The following is a 23959-nucleotide window of genomic DNA, read 5'->3' on the forward strand; positions in this document are numbered from 1 at the left end:
AAGGATGGAGGTTTGGAGGGTGAAGTGCTTGAAAGGGTGCAGCAGGGAAGAAAGGTTGCTGGGTCCTTGAAAGCAGTGATAAGAAACAGGGAAGTGAGCATGGAAGTGAAAAAGTTACTACATGACAGTATTGTGACACCAACTCTAAAGTATGGAAGTGAAGCTTGGATGTTGTTGAAAGGACACAAATCAAGAGTGAGAGCAGTGGAAATGAGTTATATAAGAGAAGCCTATGGAGTCACATGGAGAGTCAGGCTGACAAATGAGGATATAAAGAAGCGTTGTGGTGTGAATGTGAAAGTGATAGGAAGCGTTAGGAGGAATACACTGAGGTGTTTTGGCCATGTGGAGAGGATGGAGGGTGAAAGACTGACGAAGAGAGTGTATGTGAGTGAGGTAGAGGGGGGGAGAGGGAGGAGGAGGCCGAGGATGAGATGGAGGGATGGGGTGGTGAGGTATGTGAAAGAGGGGGTGTGTGAGTTGGGAGCAGGGTAGTGAAATGGCGAGGGACAGGGCGACGTGGATGTTCTGGTGTCAACATCTTTTTCCTTATGAAGTTGTAGTATCACACATTTTACATAATAATTTTTAAAGCTGTTTAGTCATAATTAACAGTGTGTAATGAAGTGTGAATGATGAACAACCAAATATCATTTCGCTGTTAGCTGTGGTATAGGAAGGAGGTGGATGGCAGACCACAAGGGCCACCCTGTTTCAATTATAAAATGAAGGTTAGGAGAAGTGATAAGATATCTGAATAGTGCGTAAGTGTAAAGTCCTGGGGAACCATTTATTATGTTGGTATATGTGAATGTACTTAATACCATTTTATAGAGGTGTATAATGTGTTAGTAGAGTTGTCATTTATCTCTACTTTTTGCATAAGCCCAGAGTATATGTAATGCTCGGCACCTCACTTTTTAGCTGACCTAAGCACCGCGCCCTTGTCCGGCTCGGTGACTGTACAGCGTCGGAGAACCCGCTTTACAGTTATAAAGGGAGGTGGTGTCGCTCCTACATATCTCTCGGGTCGCAGTTATATTATTCTGTACCCAATAAAGAGAGATTTAATCTGCTCATTTCTATCACCTTACGCTACCACTTAATAACAGACCAGCTTCCACCTTCTCGTGGCAGAGTACCTTTGGTGGGAAGTGTCGGGCAGTGACGGCGAGTGGCTGACGTGTACTAGAGACAGTGTCGTCGATCCAACACGGTGGTCTAGTTATACTACACAGCAGAACACTTAATATGTAGTCAACTGCTACTCCATAACGGCTAGATTAAATTTTTTGGCCAGCAGTGCGACGATACATTTTATTGGTGCTAGCGGTGGCACGATATTTAGTGCTAGCCGTGTACCGATACATTAAATTGGTGCTCAGTGCTGGGATACGATACGTGCTAAAGGGCTTTATGCTGTGAACCAGTAACCCTTGCAATCGCTCGTTCCTGAAGGTGAAATAGAAAATCTTACTCTACTATTGTAAGGGGACTAATTACTAGTGAGTTAAGTGGAGCAGATAAACTGGAGTGGTGTATATTAATTCCTCCCATTATTCTGCCAGTGCGAGATTCCTATCTTAAGCACAAATTGGCAGTTATCTCGCCCTGTGGTGTGCGAGATATCTCCATCTTCAAACGCAAACTGGCAAGAATCTCGCTCTCGTGTGCGAGAGGCGAGATAAGGAGAGTTCAAGCCAGTGCGGTGAGGAGTGGATCAACTAGCGAGAGACTTCTGGCAACTCCAGAGGCGCGGACGGCCGCAGCGAGTCGAGGGAGAGCGAGAGCGGGCGTATGTGGTGCCACGATCGTATGTGGTGCGTCGAGTGGCGTCACTGCCTGGCGTGTTGCTAACTCCCAGCGGGCTGTCGTGCATGGTTGGAGGAGTCTGGTGGAGTGTGGAACGTGGAATGTGGAACATCATCCTGGACTTTCATATCTAGGTAGAGTCCATGCATTAATCCACACACACACACACACTTGAATCAACACACGTTAGTTAGTTGATGAGTGGAAATATAGGTTTCTCAGAATTCCCTTGAAATAAATATACTTTCTGTGTATATATTGTATATGTGTTCCATGAATTAGGGAAATAGAGATAAGCCAACCACTAGACTCAGCATTACTTTCCTGAGACAGAGGATGTAACTGTGATTTGTGCCTCGCGGAATCAATTCCTTACAGTAAAGGGGTACTGTATTGCACCTGATTTTTGTGAGTTACACAGTAAAGAGATAGCAGTTCTGCCTAGCAAGCATCATCTAGCTTTGACAGTGAACTTCTCATCCCAGTTACGACCCTTTTTACCTTCATTCAGTGTTACTTCCTTGAATGTGAACAGGCTGTCTCATGTATTAAAGGAGCTTACCTTCCTCTCCCACCTGAACAGGACTGATTTAGAGCCTTATGTACTATCCTATCTTCCTTCATACCTTTCCCCTTCCTATTTTGGTCCTGGCGTTGGTCTTCTACTTATTGTGGTCTTGTCCTGTGTTTGTGGTTTAGGCTACTATTTAAGGCGCCAATTAAGGAACCCACTGAGACCACGTGTCCGTACTCGCGGATTGCAAGTGGATGTTCCTGAATAGTTAGCTACCCTACACTCTGGTTAGGCTACACGGTAGTTAGGACAACATTGTCGACGAGGACGTCTATGGTGTGGCCGAGCGATGTTCTGGTGTCAACATCTTTTTCCTTATGAAGTTGTAGTATCACACATTTTACATAATAATTTTTAAAGCTGTTTAGTCATAATTGACAGTGTGTAATGAAGTGTGAATGATGAACAACCAAATATCATTTCGCTGTTAGCTGTGGTATAGGAAGGAGGTGGATGGCAGACCACAAGGGCCACCCTGTTTCAATTATAAAATGAAGGTTAGGAGAAGTGATAAGATATCTGAATTGTGCGTAAGTGTAAAGTCCTGGGGAACCATTTATTATGTTGGTATATGTGAATGTACTTAATACCATTTTATAGAGGTGTATAATGTGTTAGTAGAGTTGTCATTTATCTCTACTTTTTGCATAAGCCCAGAGTATATGTAATGCTCGGCACCTCACTTTTTAGCTGACCTAAGCACCGCGCCCTTGTCCGGCTCGGTGACTGTACAGCGTCGGAGAACCCGCTTTACAGTTATAAAGGGAGGTGGTGTCGCTCCTACATATCTCTCGGGTCGCAGTTATATTATTCTGTACCCAATAAAGAATGATTTAATCTGCTCATTTCTATCACCTTACGCTACCACTTAATAACAGACCAGCTTCCACCTTCTCGTGGCAGAGTACCTTTGGTGGGAAGTGTCGGGCAGTGACGGCGAGTGGCTGACGTGTACTACAGACAGTGTCGTCGATCCAACACGGTGGTCTAGTTATACTACACAGCAGAACACTTAATATGTAGTCAACTGCTACTCCATAAGGGCTACATTAAATTGTTTGACCAGCAGTGCGACGATACATTTTATTGGTGCTAGCGGTGGCACTATATTTAGTGCTAGCCGTGTACCGATACATGGAGACGATTTGTTTGTGGCCACCCCGAATGGGATTGAGGCGTCTGGCAATAGATAGAGAAGCAAACTCTGTCTAGTAATAATTTTTAAAAAAAAAAGATGGACAGTCTAATCCACTGAAACTATACTCTGTTCACTTAAACCAGGCATAAAATTGCCATCTGTCCATCTTGAACGCTATTTTAACCAAGAATTAACACGAGCACATTGTACCATATTAGTTCATTCTAACTTGGCCTAAAATTATTATCTTGTCACGAATTCTGAGCGGTAACAAAGAGATTAACATTAGATTATGATGCTTGTCGTGAAGAAATTCTGTGTGTGTGTGTGTGTGTGTGTGTGTGTGTGTGTGTGTGTGTGTGCACTCACATAATAATGTCGCCATACACCTTCCTGAGTTTCATCACTTGGTCGCTGAGGCAGACTGACGTTGACGGCAGCCAGCCCACCACCGGCAGCCCCCATATCCCTGCAGGCACACACGGAACAATTATTAGCACCTATCGACAACACGAGCGCCAACTGCTCTGACACACAAACTGTACCCCTCACACACCTGCAGTCAAATACTTTACCCGATAAATATCCTAGTATTGTTGAGGACAAAAATCATGATGCCTTCTCCGCCAGCCACGAAACTTCCCAAAAAGCGATAGCGATGCCGTTGATGTAGTTTGACGTTCTCTCGATACTGTAGAAGGTGCCACGGGAAGTAAAGATGATGGCTATGGGAGGGGTAAGAGCAGTAGCAGAGAAAAAATACTCAACTCAAACACTAATAACAATACACTATGTGGATTTTACACTACTAAGGCTTAGAAGCTACGCCCACTTTCAGTAGAAGCTGGTGATTGGTTCATATCAAATGTTTGGGTGGCTACCCATGTATTCAAATTATACTAAATGTGTTCTCAGTTTGTAATCAGGCCTGTACTTCTCTTTAGTAATGTTAATAATCAAGAAAATAAGCATAAAAATAATATGAAGCAATTAGCATTTCACCAATGATGCTAAAAAGGTTAAATATGTATCATCAACTGTCGAAGTCAAGGATACAATTCGTTCTCGAATGAAGCCTATTCACTATTTCTTTATTTTGTATCAAACATAAATTTACTACAAACAAATGACACCAAACACTGAGTACAATAGTCCGTGAAGTACAGTGTGTGTATAGTCTAGCTATATCCCATATCATTATATAACTGATTAAAGTCAATATAATCATAGCCATATTTGGAGAGGTAAAATGCTCAAGGGAACAGCCAGTCATTCGGCGGGAAATTAAAAGCACCACCAGCCAGCTGATGTCATCTCGCAGCTGTCAAGTGTCAAAACCTGATAAATTTCCTTAATTTCTTTTATTACCCAGTAACATACTGCATTTGCGGTACCAGTAACTGTATATTGTACTTTAAAATGAATGGCAGAGTATAATTATGAAGGCCATATAATTAATGGTTACCTAAATAACAGGGTATGGAAGTACCGACACTGAGCTTGTATGTGCAGCTCTGGTCAGATTTTGGTGATACCGTCAGCACTGCCAACGCCAAAGCGTCTAGGGTTCAGAGTTTGAGAATTTTGACTCGCGTGTCTCACACACACACACACACACACACACACACACACACACACACACACACACACACACACACACACATATACAGAGAGAGAGAGAGAGAGAGAGAGAGAGAGAGAGAGAGAGAGAGAGAGAGAGAGAGAGAGAGAGAATATACATCTTAGGCATGGTAACGGACATTGACGGAGCGTCTCCCTATCTCATTACAATCACGATCAATATTTCTATGAAATATGTAATCTACATACTTCTATATTATGTAAAAGACTAGCGATTTTATTATTACGTTATTCCCATGTCACATGAATTAATGTGGTTAGGCAACATAACATTACATTAACCCAGAATACATCCTATGATTGTATAGTCATGGCTAGGAAATGCTGACAGGTGACATTTTATAATATGCCTTGCCCATTGCAATTGACATTTTAATTTCAAACTACACTTGTGTAGTTTAATATATGAAAGTATAGCCCACCTGTGTCCCGTGAGTAAGCTATGAAACACACGGTTGGTAGGGTCTCCTTATATTTTGTCTAAGCTACTGGGTTTCCCATAAGTGACAGATGCGACCAGAACGTGGATAAGCGTCTAATTTTAAATTATGATTAGTAAAGTGAAATCAATATATTGTTTTCTCTTTTAATAATATTATAATCGTAATAATAAACACTGAAGGGGATGAAAGACTCAACTGCTCTGATATTTACTATTGCCATACGTAATATCCAGTCCACCCACCATTTTTCACAATCACTTTCTGTAGCCTCCGCGTTAATGATGCCAGAGACGTTTGCATCGGATCAAGAATTTCGATTCGCGTGTCTGACACTGATAGAGAGGGAAGGAGGGAGGAAATCATCCGAGATTTCTCTGTATCATACGGATCTGGGGGTTACCAGTCCCCGGGAAAATACGGTATGAACAGAAGGGAGCAAAACCTGGAGCTGAGAGGCAGCATCATCGCTCTGCGCGATAGTGGGCTGTCCATACGTGCTATCGCTCAGCGACTTGGCTTGGCACCAAAGACCGTCGCCAAGTGGATTACGAGGTGGAACACCAAAGGAAGCATAAACGACTTGCATAAGGTCTTTAAGTTCTATGTGCATACTTGGATTTGTTATAGTACGAGTACACAGGGGCGTCCACAGGATTTATTGTAAGGGGAGCAAAATAAGAGAAATTATACATATATGTGCAGTTTTATCAAAATACACACACTCCAAATAGGCAAAGGCATATACAGTACTTACATGAGTTACATGACTTACATCAAATGCATAGTGACAATGCATGAATTGACTCAAATCACTCAATCATCCTTGAACAAGTACTGAAGCCGTCAAATTTCAAGGGGGGGGGGCAACTGCCCCCCTTTGCCCCCTCCCCCTCCGGACGCCCATGCCAGTATACATATGATATAGTGTATGTGAACAGTTATAAATATTTTACCTATGAGGTTACAGTTATTATATTGAAATTTTCAATATATAGATATTCATATTCTACGAAAATACATATTATCTGCGATTACATCTACAACCATCAACAATTGTCTTGTGACCTGCATTACTGGTTGGTGGTGGGGTAGTGTAGGGTATCAGAGGTTTATTCCTGTCAGTAATGGGGTTGGAGTAAAGAAGCGTCTGAGTTAAGCTGTTAAGCGTGCTATGATGGTTAACTGTTGTTCACGGCAACGTATGACTTACAGTAACATTATAGTATAGTAGTAGTTCATATTTACATGTTAGCTTTGTTTATTTAATGCATCCGAACCTGGCTGTAGCAAAGACGTGAGCAAAACACCTTGTAGCTCTGGCTTCCTCTTTAGTCTTCTGATAACCTTATCATCTCTCCCACCCTCCCGTTCTCAAATGACTATGTTATATGAAATGCAAAGGAGATGATAAGTTTTTCTACATACCCTTTGACTACAAATCCATATCATTGTTTTACACATTAAGCACAGCTGGTGATTAAACTATCGAATACAATTAGGATCCATTAACATTACAAAAAGATTCGTATTATGCGACATATCTATGTTACGTGATTCCTCTTCCACCAGTATTAGCGAAATAGGGGTGAGCATTGATAAAACAGAAGGGATGAGGAGAAAATATATGGGTGTATAGAGTAATATAAACAGTTCTGTTCACACGTTCCTCTGTCGGTAATATCAATAAGGAAATTGTCCCAACTGGTTAACAATGTGTTGTCAAACTCTCGTGGATTCTATGGAGGTGACAGCACGTGAAGTAGTAACGTAGTCCATTCGTCGAGACTGATACAACCAAGCGACCTGCATATGGCAACATCTCCCCGCTGAGTGGCTCTGACAAGGTGAGAGGTGACGTTCGCCCCGTGAAACGATACTGCATATGCAGATCGTTCAGATTACACGGAGTCGGATGGATGTACTAAAACATTAAATAGTCATTAGGAAAGACCCACGCTAGCTGTAATAGTAATGTCTGAGAACACCTCAATAAATGCATCACAGCCTCGTTGGGTTTACAGCAAACTCCATTTCTTAGAGAGAACAGGAGCCCTAAGGAGGACGACACCAGTAGAGGATGGGAATATTATTGTGGCAGCGGAAGCTAACCCCCTTACCAACGCAGCGGCAATAAGGCAGGACTTGCAGTTAGAAGTGTCAGCCAGAACTGTAAGAAGGTTACATCGCGCTGGAATACACCATCGCACCCCAGCTCAGAAGGAACAGCTGACAGACCAGCACTGTGCAGGAAGACTGGCTTTTGCGCTGCTCCATGTTGAGCAAGATAATGACTTATGGAGCAGAGCCATCTTTACAGATGAGAAGCATTTCTCCCCTAGTTCCCATGGCAGAGTCTACTGATGGAGGAGGGATAATACACGGTAAGATATGAACTGTCGACAGTCTTGCAATACGTACGGCTATATTGTAAATTAATAATCACATATTTAAACACTGTAAAACGCAGTGTTGAAAGTGTGTATGCGATGCAAATGTGACCAGAGTTTGCATGGTTGTTTTAGTTTTTTGGTTTATTGTGACCTCGCCTTGGCGGGATGAGGCGATTAAGGGATCACATGCGCATCACATGTACACTCCAAACACCATTTACTGTGACCCAACTTTGTGTCCGTTCCAAAGCACATGAAAAAATAAAACAAAAATGGCCGTTTCACACGCACAGGATCTGGGTCACCAGCGTCGAGACACCCCCCTTACCACATTGCGCATTCTTTTTCTCTCCCTTGCACGACTCTAACTACATACGCTGCTCTCGGGTGTCTGCCTTTTCCTCTCCTCAATCTTTCTTTCCTTCCATTCTCTTCTGTCTTTCTTTCCTTCTCTCTTTCCTCGTCCTTCTGCCTACGGGTGACAGTACACTCCCTTTTCTGTCTTTCTTTCCTTCATTCTTTCCTCTTCCTTCTGCCTGTGGGTGACTCTGCACTGAGTGACAAGCCAAATGGTTTCCTGTACACCAGGAAACCATTTACTACGCTTGATGGTAACCATGTAACCAGATTTTGGGGCCTCGTGGTGTAGTGGGTAATTACGGCACTCCAATCGGATTGAGCCGGTGTAGGCTTATATTCAAGGGATGGTTGGGGTTTACTGCTCACGTAATGCCACTCAGGGATGGGTGAGACTGGTCACTGTTACCTTAAATGTCAGGACCAACTTGCCTAGCCCCGGGCTCCTACGCTCCTTATGGGGCAACATAGGATTGGAAGATATATATATATATATATATATATATATATATATATATATATATATATATATATATATATATATATTATTAAGATAAATGGTGGGGGGACTGGATATTACGTATGGTAATAGTAAATATCAGAGCAGTTGAGTCTTTCATCCCCTTCAGTGTTTATTATTACGATTATAATATTATTAAAAGAGAAAACAATATATTGATTTCACTTTACTAATCATAATTTAAAATTAGACGCTTATCCACGTTCTGGTCGCATCTGTCACTTATGGGAAACCCAGTAACTTAGACAAAATATAAGGAGACCCGACCAACCGTGTGTTTCATAGCTTACTCACGGGACACAGGTGGGCTATACTTTCATCTATTAAACTACACAAGTGTAGTTTGAAATTAAAATGTCAATTGCAATGGGCAAGGCATATTATAAAATGTCACCTGTCAGCATTTCCTAGCTATGACTATACAATCATAGGATGTATTCTGGGTTAATGTAATGTTATGTTGCCTAACCACATTAATTCATGTGACATGGGAATAACGTAATAATAAAATCGCTAGTCTTTTACATATATATAAGTATGTAGATTACATATATCATAGAAATATTGATTGTGATTGTAATGAGATAGGGAGACGCTCTGTCAATGTCCGTTACCATGCCTAAGATGTATATTGTGTGTGTGTGTGTGTGTGTGTGTGTGTGTGGGTGTGTGTGTGTCAGACACGCGAGTCGAAATTCTCAAACTCTGAACCCCAGACGCTTTGGCGTTGGCAGTGCTGACGGTATCACTAAAATCTGACCGGGGCTGTACAGTACCGGGCTGCAGTAATACACTCCAGCTCATCATGAAGAGAAAGAGAGACTTAGAAGAGATTTGGGAGGGCAGCAGAGTGGTGAGTAAGGAGGGTAAGTTGCCTGTTCAATTTAGCTATATATTGCTTACAAAAATATTTATATTTATGAGCAGCAGAACTATCTCCATTTGAAAACCGTCATCACCATGGCTATTCCTTTTACCGCCCCATGGACTCCGCTTATAAATAAGCGTTTTATGAGTTATACAATGATTTGGGATACATATTGTCGTGCAAACTGTAGTTTCACTGAATATTGTACGTTATGTTTAGTGTCATTTGTTTGTACCTAGATTACGTTTGCTACAGTCAAAGAAATAGTGAATAAGCTTCATTCGAAAACGAGCATGCATCCTTGACTTCGACCGTTTGCGGCACCTATTTTACACATTTAATATCCTCTCTAACGTGCTAATGCCTTGAAATAATTACCTTCGTCATGGCGGTTAAGTTTTCACCTCTGTCCGTTTGTTTCTTTCTTGTTGGTTTGTTTGTGAGGAAGATTACACAAAAATTACTGAACGGATTTCCACGAAACTTGGTAGAAGAATGGGTCTTGGCCCAGAATAGACTCCATTAAATTTGGGTGCAGATCCGGATTATCGTGCTGATCCAGGATTTTTGTTTTCTCACTTTCCTTAACATTGCGAGATAGGGTGTTTGTCGATATTGTCGTAAACTTTTCAGTGAATATTGCATGATCTTGAAAAAAAATAAAATAAATAAATCAGGCATAGTTAGGATGTTGGTATCTGCAAATGTGTACAGTTTGGCGCGGATCCATATAAAAATCCGGATCAACTTACAGGGTTATGAGTTTGATATTGTATTAGACTTGACTGTATTAAAAGGAACTGCATGTTGGGCCGTGGCGGAGGTATGCGCTCAAGTGAGTGTCATTCTAGTTTGCATTATTACACTCCTAATAAATAACATTACTGTAGAGAAAATCTGGTCTGTTTATGAACTGTCATCTCATTTAATACAAATAAATGGGCAGCTGCACAAACATTTTGTATGGACCAATCAGCTGTTTTCAGACACAGAAAGTGGGCGTGGCTTCTAGGCCTTAATAGCATAAAATCGGCATAATAACAACAGGTTGCCTACTGTGTACACCTGTATTCTAACGTCTTTTCCTGTTTCACATAATGTTTATTCTGGACCAAACCCCTTCTCCTCCCACTAACCACTCGATGAGTGTGTTACATAGATACATAGACCACACAGACTTCACGGTCCCTATGAGGCGGTCCGGCCTCAGTACTATTACAGTGCTATAATTATGGGAGCAGGAGAAAGGATAGCATAGCAAAAGGCTCTCTCTGCCACTCTCCAGACCCTCCGGCATCTGATGTACAGGAAACAAGAGTGGAAGTAATACCTTGTATGACTGGAAAACCTCAAGGAAATCCTATAGGATCGGCAGAAAGTAGAATAATATGGAAATGGAGAATCTAGGCATACAGTCATATACTTACTCTATGCATGCACTTTTTTACTGAGATATATATATATATATATATATAATATATATATATATATATATATATATATATATATATATATATATATATATATATATATATATATATATATATAGCTGTTTCACTAGCTATCTAACCATCCCCCTTTGCTGACCTTTTCAGTGTGACAGTAACCTGGAGAGTAGACCAGCATACTCTCCCAAACATTTCCTCTAACTATCAATGCACTACACCACATGCACTTTACATTTCACACAACGTATCCCGCTACGTTACAGGGGTTGGCGCCAGCAAGGGCATGCGGCCAGAAAACTTTGCCCCCGCTGCCTAGTGGCGGACTTCTGGGGGGAGGCGTGGCGTGGGTTCCGCCAGCATAGATCGTGGGTCCAGGGCGAGATGGGGCTCGGGCCTGTGCTTGAGAGTACAGGGCATTGCGGTTCCCAGGCTGCCGCTTCCGCCCAATAGAGAGGGGCCCGAACCTGGGAGTAGCACCCCAGGAAGCTGCCCTATCAGTGCGTGTATAATGGCGGGATAGTTGCAGTGCCAAGACGCGCTTGGAGGGTGTCCCTGCAGCTGTCCTGGCGGGGTGCCCCGAGGCCACTACCACAGCCACTGGTAAGCTGGTGGGCTAGGGGTCCCAGATCCATTGCCTGGATCTGGAACTGTGCAGTGAGTGGGACCTGTGCTGTGTCTATCCCCCTTTATTAATACTGAAGATGACAAAACAAAATAAGTTTCAAAGCAAGCCTGAGGACAGTAAATCACCCATGGGGATGAGGGTGGGTTCATGGAATGTGGGAAGTTTTAGGGGAAGAGCAGGGGAAGTCGTTGAGGCATTCAGTAGGAGGTGGGTGGATGTGGCATGTTTGCAGGAAGTCCGGTACAGGGGTGGATCAGCCAGAAAGATTGTTGGGAAGGGCTGTTGCTATAGTTGTTTTGGCAGGGGGGGACAGACGGATATAGAGGTGTTGGTGTGATGGTTGTGGAGAAATGGGTGGAATATTTTATGAATGTTTTGAGAGTAAGCGATAGGATATTGGTAGTGAAAATTCTGTTGGGAAGAAAGGTAGCTGCGATTATATCGGCATATGCTCCACAGGCAGGATTGGATGAATCAGAGAAAGATAGATTTTGGGATGATTTAATACGTGTAGTGGGTAGTGGGTGGTATGCGGGATGATGAGATAGTGATTTTGGGAGGGGACTTAAATGGTCATGTAGGTGAAGCAGCACAAGGTTATGAAGGAGTGCATGGGGGATGTGCGTATGGTCTAAGGAATGCAGAAGGGGAAAGGATACTCGAGTTTGGGGAGGCAACGGATATGATTGTGTGCAACACATATTTTAGGAAAAGAGACAGTAGGTTAATTACGTATGAGTCTGGGGGAAATAGCAGTCAGATAGATTATTTTCTGGTTAGGAGGGCCGATAGGAGGTTAGTGAGGGATGTTAAAGTTATAAGAAGTGAGGAGTGTGTGCAGCAGCACAAAGTGTTGATTTGTGATATGGTGCTTAAAGAACAAGTGATGAAAAAGAGGACTTATGTACCTAGGAGGAAAATATGGAAGCTGAAAAACCAAGTAGTAAGGGATGCCTTCTATAGCGAGTTGAGGAGAGTGGTGGCTGAACAGGGAGCTGTAGACAGAGGCGTTAATGAACACTACAGAGCCCTCAAGAACAATTTCTTGAGAGTTACTGATGTAACATGCGGCTGGACAAGAGGACCACCAAGACGTAAAGTAACTTGGTGGTGGGATGAGGGTGTAGAAGCTGCAATTAAGGAGAAAAGAAGGCTTTTCCGGGAATGGAAGAAGGGTGGTAGCAAAGAGGAATATTTGGCTGCCAAGCACAGGGCTAGAAGAGAGGTATACAGGGCAAAGTCTGAGTCACAGAGACAATTACTTGATAACCTAAATCATGGGGAAAGGAAAAATATATTTAGGGTGGCAGGTCAGGTGAAGAGGGATAATCGGGATATCATAGGTGAGCAGTGTGTGAAGAATGATGAAGGAAGGGTAGTGGTGAACAGTGAGGATATTAAAGATGCATGGAGAGAGCATTATAACCGGTTGTTGAATGAGGAGTTTGACTGGGACAGGGAAGGTTTGGAGCCAGCAGATTCAGTGTCTGGCCCTTGGCCTTTGATTGATACTGCTACTGTGAGTGAGGAAATAGGCAGGATGAGGGTGGGGAAGGCAGCAGGTGTGTCTGGGTTGACTCCCGAAATGTTGAAGGCCTCAGGCGATATAGGGGTGAGTTTAGTCACTGACCTGATAAATAGGATTATTTATGAGTGTGTTGTCCCAGATGATTGGCTGAAGAGTGTAATTGTAAATGTGTATAAAGGGAAGGGTGATGCCTTGGAGAGAGGAAATTATAGAGGTATAAAGCTTTTAGATCAGATAATGAAGGTAATGGAGAGAGTTTTAGAAGGTATGATTAGAGAAAGAGTGAATATTGATGAGATGCAGTTCGGGTTCATGCCAGGTAGGGGGACCACTGATGCCATATTCATTGTTCGACAGCTTCAGGAAAAATATATTGGTAGGACAAGGGATCTTTATTTTGTTTTTGTTGATTTGGAAAAGGCCTTTGACAGAGTCCCTAGAGAGGTGGTGAAGTGGGCAATGAGAAAGCTTGGCTTGGAGGAGTGGCTGGTTAGGGTGGTTATGGCCATGTATGTGGGTGCTCACACCCAGGTGAGAGTGAATGGAGATTTGAGTGATGAGTTCTCCGTGAATGTTGGTGTGCATCAGGGGTCAGTCTTGAGTCCCATGTTGTTTATCATGGTGCTTGAAGCCCTTTCACGTGACTTTAGAAACGGACTCCCGTGGGAGTTGTTGTATGCTGATGATTTGGTGTTGATTGCAGAGAATGAAAGGGAGGCGGAGGAAAGGTTTAGGAAGTGGAGAGATGGTATGGGGCAAAAGGGTTTAAGGGTAAATGCAGATAAAACAAAAGTGATGATATCTAGGGTTGGTGGCGGTACTGTCAAAGACGAGGGAGAGTGGCCATGTGCAGGTTGCCACAAGGGCATGGGAAGTAATTCCATCTTGTGCGGTGTGTGTGATAAATGGGTGCATAAGAGATGTAGTGGTATCAGAGGGAGACTGCAAGATAATGCTGATTTTATGTGTACGGCGTGCCGGGGTGAGCAGGTGGAGATTGTCAGACGTGAAAGGATTGAACTTGCTGGTGAATCTGTTGAGTGTGTGGAAGAGTTTTGTTATTTGGGAGACATGTTGTGTGCTGGAGGTGGGGCTGGAGCTAGCTCTGTGGCTAGGGTGAGAAGTGGTTGGAAGAAGTTCAGGGAGCTCTTGCCTCTCCTGACATTGAGAGGGCTCTCCCTACGTGCTAAGGGGTCTTTGTATGCAGCATGTGTTAGGAGTGTAATGCTGTATGGCAGTGAGACCTGGGCGGTGAAGGAGGAAGATATTCGCCGGCTCAGACGTACAGAAATGACAATGATTAGGTGGATGTGCAGGACTTTGTAGTTACTTGTAAAGAAGTTATATATATTAGACTTGTGGACGAGCGGTTGTTATACTTGAGTTTTTGTAAGTAGATAATCTTGGTTCCCTTTTGTCATGCAATGACAGGAGAGGTAAAGAATAGTATGGGACTATTTTTATTAGTCTTGGAAATATTAACAGAGTCTCTCACACACGAGTGAGTATAAGTAGAGTCTCTGTCTCCCTGTCTCGCTCTCTCTCTCTCTCTCTCTTCCAAGTTGCTAAGCCTTTCTCCCCACTACCTGCCGATTCTATGGCCTCTCTTCTTCTGAGCTCTCTTTCCTAAATTCTGGTGAAACAGGAGTCGTGTCACGTGTGTTCCCTGTGGTTGGAAAGTTCTAGAAGCCTGTGTGTGAGTATGTGTGTATGTGTGTGTATGGTCACTAGGCTTTGTTCACCTGGTGTATCGCTGACAACTAACTGCATCATCTCCTGACTGGCTACTTCGTAATCTGTCATCAGCTTTTCCTCAGTGTAACTTGCAAGATCATTTCCCATTCCCAGGCTCGCATAGAGCTGTCTATCTGTCTATTTATCTATCTATCTATTATGATTTGTAAATATAATATGGACTCATAACATTGCTCGGTCCACGAAGCTGAAGGTCCTCCGACAGCAATTATCATTGACTCATGCTAATCTATTAGTACATAATATTGATTATAACATTGTATACATATAATATTCATAGTAAATTGCAATGATTCAGTAATATTACATTTTAAACAAGTTGTATACATATTTGAATAAATGCAATGGTTGTTGTATGACACTTTGTAAGACGTGCATGTACAACAGACGTACGCATATAATTGTGCAATGGCAATACTGCTAGGTTACACATTACATATTGAGTTATCCCTTTAGTAATGTCTAATATTTCACCTAACTTGTAAGATGATTCTGGTAATACAGAATTGTGGTATAATGGTATGACTTTACATAATATTGTAGTAATATTGTGGTAATACATAATTGTAATATTTTATGAATTGTTACAAAATATTGCGGTAATGCATAATTGTGTTGGCTTTATAATTGTAGTTACATTTTGTTAATGCAACTGTTACATAAGTGTCTTGGCCTTATAATTGTAGTTAAAGTTACATAAAAGTTACATATTGTTAATGCAACTGTTACATAATTGTTACATATTGTTTGTAGTTACATAATTGTAGTTAAAGTTACATAAAAGTTACATCTTGTTAATGGAACTGTTACATAATTGGCAAAGTGTAACATAATGCAATCGTTTGGCTTTACATAATTGTTACATATCGTTTTTAGTTACATAATTGTAGTTAAAGTTACATAAAAGTTACATCTTCTTAATGCAACTGTTACATAATTGGCAAAGTGTAACATAATGCAATTGTTTGTCGTTACATAATTGTTACATATCGTTTGTAGTTACATAATTGTAGCAAGTGTAACATAAAGCAATCGTTTGTCGTTACATAATTCTTACATATCGTTTGTAGTTACATAATTGTAATAATTGCAGTCCTGACATATGGTGCGGTCGATGATATGATGTGCCATGCCACTAGCTTGTGGAGACAACCTTTTGCTTTTTTGGTTTGTAGTTTATGTGGTATTTTGGCATTTGTAGTAACACTTACTCTTATTTTCATTTGTTTGTTATGTGATCTTACTCTATTTCTTTTTCTTTCTTTTTTTCCTTTTTTTTGTATGTATTGATTTTCTATAGTTTGTTTGTCTTCGTTTGTCTACGCTTCTTTTGTGTTGTTCATGGTTGCATAATTGCTGGTTAAATCCCTTGGGACCCTTTTTTAAGGTTTAGTTTATATTGCACAGATATTACTGAAAATGATATTATATAGTCCCATATTTTGTTATTTTATATAAAAAAAATATATATGCACTATATACAGTATTAACTATATACACTGACTTGTTGTTCACTTGTACCTATCGTGGGTAATATGTGTGTCAGCACTGTGTGGAAATCATTGTCTTCACGATTGTGTTGAAGATGTTCACTCTTGCTAACGTCATTTGTGTTGGCCATTTTTTTTCTCTAGTTTACCTTGTAACTTAATTTATATGTTTCCACTAGGTAGCTTTAATTAATAAATGTTTATTACAGTTCTTTTAATTGCTCACTGAGTAACTGTGATGGTATATTTTTCTTTATCATTTTGTAGATATAATAATGTATAGCTGTATGTATGAAACACGTATTTTATGTAGGTATAAATGGTAACACTCGTTGGTAGTAAATAAATGTTATAATAAATGAATAAATATATACAGTGTAGAATATTTATTGTTGGTGATTATTTAGTTTTTGAGTTATGCAGATAACTGAAGTAAGTATGTGGCTGCAACTATACAGCACGTTTTATATGTTTGTGCAGAAGCTTATTGTCTATCACTGTGTAATGTATAAATGAAGTAACTATGTAACTCACTAATTTTTACCGTGGTGGGAATGGTGCTAGTGATGGTGCAGGTGGTGAGTTGACTGACGTGGCGTCTTTTCAGCAAGCACGCATGATGACGTCGACTTCCCACACTGGTAGCTGTGGTGAGTGAATGAGTAGCGATGAGTAACTTGAGTGAAGACGAGTGAGTAAGATGAGTTGTGAATATGGACTTGGTATTTGCTTCGTCGACTTGACCTTTTCACTCCTGCGTCAGCGGTGGAGGTTGGGGGACGGTAGCAGAGAGAGGAGGGTGAGGTCTGGTAGTTGTGAATTGTGAGTCGTGTCTCACTTTCCATTTGTTTATTTTGTTTTTCTTCCTCGAGGTATTCGTGGTCCTTTTTTCTTGTGATTTACTCATTGTAGGATGAAGACTGCCGCTACTTGTAGGTGCGTGTAGAAGATTATACAGACGACTCGTAGAGTTGTTACTTGTAGTTGATTGTAGATGGTTGTAGTTCGTTGGTTCGTCATAGAAATTTCAAGATTGTTTGTATCAGTACTTTATTAAACTACTTGCAAGGCGTCCTGTGACCTCTTCACCTCTACATCAGCGTGATGATCAGGGAGACGGAGGGGGGGTTAGAGAGAACTGTCAGGAGCTGGTTGTGAGTCGTTGGTTGTGAGAGGTATTCTTGTTTTCTATCTTGATATTTTGTAGGAATTCACTGTTGATTCGTAGACGAGGTTCGTATACGTTCGCTGCTACCAAATATCATAAAAAGACTTTGTAGTTACTTGTAGAGAAGTTATATACATTAGACTTGTGGACGAGCGGTTGTTATACTTGAGTTTTTGTAAGTAGATAATCTTGGTTCCCTTTTGTCATGCAATGACAGGAGAGGTAAAGAATAGTATGGGACTATTTTTATTAGTCTTGGAAATATTAACAGAGTCTCTCACACACGAGTGAGTATAAGTAGAGTCCCTGTCTCCCTGTCTCGCTCTCTCTCTCTCTCTCTTCCAAGTTGCTAAGCCTTTCTCCCCACTACCTGCCGATTCTATGGCCTCTCTTCTTCTGAGCTCTCTTTCCTAAATTCTGGTGAAACAGGAGTCGTGTCACGTGTGTTCCCTGTGGTTGGAAAGTTCTAGAAGCCTGTGTGTGAGTATGTGTGTATGTGTGTGTATGGTCACTAGGCTTTGTTCACCTGGTGTATCGCTGACAACTAACTGCATCATCTCCTGACTGGCTACTTCGTAATCTGTCATCAGCTTTTCCTCAGTGTAACTTGCAAGATCATTTCCCATTCCCAGGCTCGCATAGAGCTGTCTATCTGTCTATTTATCTATCTATCTATTATGATTTGTAAATATAATAAGGACTCATAACATATATATATATATATATATATATATATATATATATATATATATATATATATATATATATATATATATATATATATATATATATATAAACAGATGAAAGAATGTTCATCTATTAAATTTGCCTTAAAATACTTTCTACGTTAATTACTAGTTTAGGTATATTGTGACTGATAAATTTATGATTGTAGATGCGAATATACAATAATTGCCTTCTCCTAAATAAACGATACCAATGGCGTCGAGATACATGGCCAATCTCTTTTTGAAAATATTGATGGTACCACTTTCAACCACATTCTCAGAGAGTTTATTCCATTCACTTACAACGGAGTAAGTGATGAAGTTTTTGGCTGTAACAAGATTAGCCCTCCTTTCTTCCAACTTTATACCATTTCTTCTAGTTACAGTCTCGGCAAGGACTGTGAATAGCTTGCCTGAATCAATAATACTGAAACCTTTCAGAATCTTAAAATATTTAACTAACTCTCCCCTGAGTCTCCATTTTCTAAGAGAATAAGTTTAATTCCCTGAGAGAGAGAGAGAGAGAGAGAGACTCATATTGGCCGTTACCTCTAAATGGTCCTTTGATTGACCAAATCGGTTTTATTGGTAGGAAGGCTCAGTCTGCTGATGTGGGCGTTGGTATGGCAGTAGGAGTAGGAAATGAAGTAATGATGCACGGTTAGACACTGATAACGCTGACTACACCGTTCCCGCAACACAAAAGAATTCGCCGGAGGAGCGGGACTAGAGTGTTACGTATGCACACTCCATATCTCTACATTTATCTTATCAGTACAAACACATTCAGGTACAAGGTTGCCGACGTGTCCTTATGACGTGGCCCTGGAGATATTGTAACACTTTTTCCTTAGAGATTCATTCTTCGTATTACATCTCAGTATGCTCTGCGTTATTGATGTCGATTTAGTGAGACATAAATTACATTCAAGAGAATTTATAGGTGTAATATGCTAAATAAAACGCTATGCAAGAGGTGCAATGAAGCCTCCTAGAACAAGAATGATTACATCAGCTATTCTGCTTTACTCTTTTTACACCACCATGGCCTGAAACTGCCATCTGTCCATCCTCAATGCTGAGTAGTAACAAGAAATTAACACCAGAATATGATGTTAGTCGCGAAGAAGTGCTATTGGGAGGATGTAGAGCCGTAGTATTGTATTTTTCTGCCACTGAGCTAAATTAATTAAGCTGCAAATTGACGAAAAATCTGGGCCAAGTTAAGGTAAAACTTGGGATCTCAAAAGGGGTGAATCACACCAGCTGCGAGCTGATCTAGCGCGGCTAAGAATATGGCCTTGACCTTGAGGTACTTTCATCACTTTCGAACTCATCAGAGATTTTCATCCCTACTACACGCCTGTATAATTTTGTGATTATGTCTTGAGAGGTTGCGAAGTTATCTTGCTAATAGACACACAGGCTGTCACATAGACAGACAGACAAACTGGAAACAATACGAGCTTCGCTATTGTCGCTGGTAAAAATAACAAATACTTCCCGCTAACATTTCCAGACTGAGAGTGTTCTGTATGTCTCCACTGCCTGTATTCTCATTGGATAAGGAGGCTCTCCAACACATTTTCCTTAACTAGATTTTTCAATCTGTCCATTAACCCGCCCCGTCCAGACCACTTTTTCACCACTGGTACCCCCTAATCCCGACCATTTTTGGACCCAAATATTTTTTGCTAAAACTTTCGCTTTTGGTCAGAAACAATGGTCAGTCACGAAGAAATTGTTCCCCGGGGTCCATAAGTGCCCTAAACAGATATAACTTCGTCACACCTGGTACCGTGTTCTCTGTAGGTGGTCTGAGCCTCTAACGTTTTCTATGGTATTATAAGTCTGGGAAACCAATGAAAGTAAGTAGATATGTATTTATTACAAACATAAAAACATGTGATAAAAGAGTAAATTGGATTTTATACAAAAACAGAGCTGAAATAAGCATTGTACCATCGTGCGAAACGAGCAAAATCGGGCAGACTGGTCACGATGAATCGCTAACATTGCTGAATCATGATACATATCATTTTTTCTACTTACATAATACATCTACAATAACATTATACCATTTTACATTTTATTAAACTGTTTTTACGTATTCACAGGCCTTTTGATAACATTTAGCTTAATGTTAGCGCTTATTTACATAGTGAGTGAACTCGCTGTGACTGTTGTTTCAACTCGTATTGTGTTTTTTCTACTTATATAATACTTTCCTAATAACATTATACACTTTTCAACTTTAGAGAACTGTTTTGAGATCGTTTCAGGCCTTACATAAATATTTAGCATAATAATAGCGCATAATAACACAGACGGTGAAGTCACTATGACTACTATTTCAACTTACAACCTATTTTTGTACTTATATAATAATTCTCCACTAACATTGCACATGTTTACACTTGATATAATTGATATCACATAATTTCAGACCTTACGATTCTACTGAGCGTCATATTATCGCGTACTTACACAGTGAGTGTTATCGCGATATCATTTGTTTCATCTTACACTAGTATTCAACTTATAAAATACCTTACTACTAACATTACAACATTTTCCACTTTATATAATTCCTATCACATACTTACTGACCAGAATGTTCTACTGAGCGTAATATTTTCGCAGATTTACACAGTGGGTGTACTCGTGACATCAATTATTACAACTTACACTATTTTTCAACTTATACGTTTTATTCATGCTAACATTACACCCGTTTCCACTTTATATTCTTGCTATCACATATTTACTGACCAGAGTGTTATACTGAGTGTCATATTTTCGCAGATTTATACAGTGGGTGTAGTTTTCATATCACTTCGTTCAACTTACACTATTTCTCAACTTATACATTACTTTCCTGAAAACATTACACCCGTTTCAAGTTTATATAAGACTTAGCACATACTGACTGGCCTTACCATTATACTGAGCGTCATATCGCCATCCCACACAGTTTCAGTAGTGTAGGAAGTTATGGTACTCTCTGAAACATGGCTGAAGGCACAACGCAACATTGGTGGTGGTGGAGAGCGGCGCCTTTCATCACTAGCACTTCTCTTCCCTCTCCCTTTTCCTTTACCCTTTCCTTTCGCTTTCCTTCCTTTCCCCACATCCTGGGGCTGTGTGGAGGAAGTTTGGGAATATTGTATGGCGAAAGACGTGCTGGGGAGTGGCTCCACCTCCTCTCCCCTAGGCCTACGTACACCACATGCTCGTGCTGCCTCCCTCACACCACTTTCCCTTTCACCCCGCACTCCCGCCACACCACTTTCCCTTTCACCCCTCGCTCCCGCCACACCACTTTCCCTTTCACCCCGCACTCCCACCACACCACTTTCTCCTTCCCCAGACAAAACACTAGGCCATACTTTATTTGCCTTCTCGCCCCACCTTCTGCTCCTCGGGGTGAGATTTTTTCCTTCCCCAACCACGAGGCAACATCACGTCCTAAGCCGCCGTCATCGTCATCGTCCTCATCCTTGTCCTCATCAGAATCTCTCTCTAGGGGATGGAGAGAGGTCCATGCAGGTGTTTTGGGTGCAGGCTGGCCTTCCCTTGCCTTACGATATGTGACATACCGCTTTTTCCGGGGCGAAGGGACCTCCTCATCACTGCTTGTTATTTCCTCCTCAGGCTGCACATAATCTTGATCTACCACATCATCATCAAGTGGAGAATCACTATCTCCAGTGAAGGCATCCAGGGCGGATTGTATTTCGTCGTCTGAGAGACCTTTACGTGCCATGTCTGACCTGGGTCACTGCTAACAGGTGAGTGACCAAGACAAGGGCGAGCGCAGGTCACGCGGGGTCTGGGACGCTGCCCGCCTGGCGGCAGGTAGGGGAGGCTTGGGTAGGTGGGCGAATCGAAAATCTCGCGCGAATTTTGAAAATTGTGGAAATTATGAACCTTGCAATTGCAGGACGTTGAAGTACGTCAACGGGATTGGCAGTGACAAAACGTGAGGACGTGGAAGTACGTCGACGAGACGCCGCGGGTTAATATCCCATTTCCAGTGTCTTTTATCCTTTCAGTATCGACATTGATTGCATGAATAGCACTCAAGAATGTAGCAACGGAGCCGATTCATGAATGAACCAGTAAGGATGAGGTGTTAGTAAGCTTCCTAACCACACGAGAAAACAGTCCCACGTTTCTCCATCCATCAGTAATGCTCTCCTGTTATGATGCCTCAGATAGGACCTAACGAACATTCCCTCAGGGTGCGGCCACAGTTTCTCTAAACATGTGATCGACAAGAGGAAAAGAGCCCAGACTCGGGTGTTGCAGCTGCTCTAACCCTGTACTTCGTTTTGTCTTAAAGTTCACCTGTTTAGAGCAGAAGTGGTGACATGTAGAGGTGTACGGTACGTAGGAGGACACTGGGCCTTGAAAGCAGGCTGTGAGGCCTATGTCCACAGTCGGTAACAAAAAAAAAAAAAAGTGTGAAGTAGATGCAGAAAACAACCCTCAAGGTTGTGGTCTATACATTTCCTCTGCGTAAGATCACTGACAAACTTGCAGTCACTTCCCTCTCTTATAAATGTTCTATTTTTGCAGGCAGGTGGTGGAGAGGGACGCCTTCACGTGGTGGCAGCAATGTAACTGGTAGGCTTTGCTACTCGGTTATACAAAAGTCCCTCAGCTTCCTTCTTATCCCCCGGAAAGGAGGATGAGGACTACAGGAGGGAATCTTCAGCCTGCGGTTCACCGGGTTCACATTTAGAAGAGCCTGGGGTTGCTAGTACTACTCCTACCATTACTACTACTTCTACTACTACTACCACTGCTATCAACTGCTTGCAGAGGCACTTTAAGATTCTCCATTATCCTATCCTCGTCCCTTCTACAAATAATAAATTTTTAGAGAAATTACCAATATGCCGGGAATCGAACCCGGGACTCTCAGGTGAGAGCCAGGCAGCATACCACTACACCACGACCAGGTAAAAGTTAACTCACATTGTCACAATCTTGTAACCAACGTCCCTCCGCCCCCCACTGTGGGCATGAAGAGGGTGAGTTAACCCCCTGGCACTCGGGTAAGTAGATGCTTTTAATCTATCCCAAGCACTTACGGCAAGTCAGAATGGAGAGAGAAACCTGTATTTTTACACAGGAAAGATCATCAGAGAAATTACCAATATGCCGGGAATCAAACCCGGGACTCTCAGGTGAATGCCAGGCAGCATACCACTACACCACGACCAGGTAAAAGTTAACTCATGTTGTCACACCCTCTTCCGGCCCACAGTGGGGGGCGGAGGGACGTTGGTTACAAGACTGTGACAACATAAGTTGACTTTTACTTGGTCGTAGTGTAGTGGTATGCTGGCTGGCTCTCACCTGAGAGTCCCGGGTTCGATTCCCGGCATATTGGTAATTTCTCTGATGATTTTTCCTGTATAAAAATACAGGTTCTCTCTTCATTCTGACGGGGGGCGCAGTAGCAC

The 23959-nt window shown here is 41.7% G+C and overlaps 1 protein-coding gene across 1 annotated transcript in view; it reads right to left on the reverse strand.

Moving 5' to 3' along the window:
* LOC145391339 (cytochrome P450 2L1-like) overlaps window positions 1-23959 on the reverse strand; it is an 80041-nt gene that overhangs the window by 50117 nt on the left and 5965 nt on the right. The window contains exons 3-4 of the mRNA XM_080265939.1: window positions 6051-6208; window positions 3894-4024 (exon numbers count right to left, since the gene is read on the reverse strand). Of these exons, the coding sequence (XP_080122065.1) occupies window positions 3894-4024; window positions 6051-6208 (289 nt within the window). The remainder of the gene's footprint in view (window positions 1-3893; window positions 4025-6050; window positions 6209-23959) is intronic.

The sequence above is a fragment of the Coenobita brevimanus genome, chromosome 18 (assembly GCF_032717465.1).
Source record: "Coenobita brevimanus isolate Jiangsu-jjx chromosome 18, ASM3271746v2, whole genome shotgun sequence".
Taxonomy (NCBI): Eukaryota; Metazoa; Arthropoda; class Malacostraca; order Decapoda; family Coenobitidae; genus Coenobita; species Coenobita brevimanus.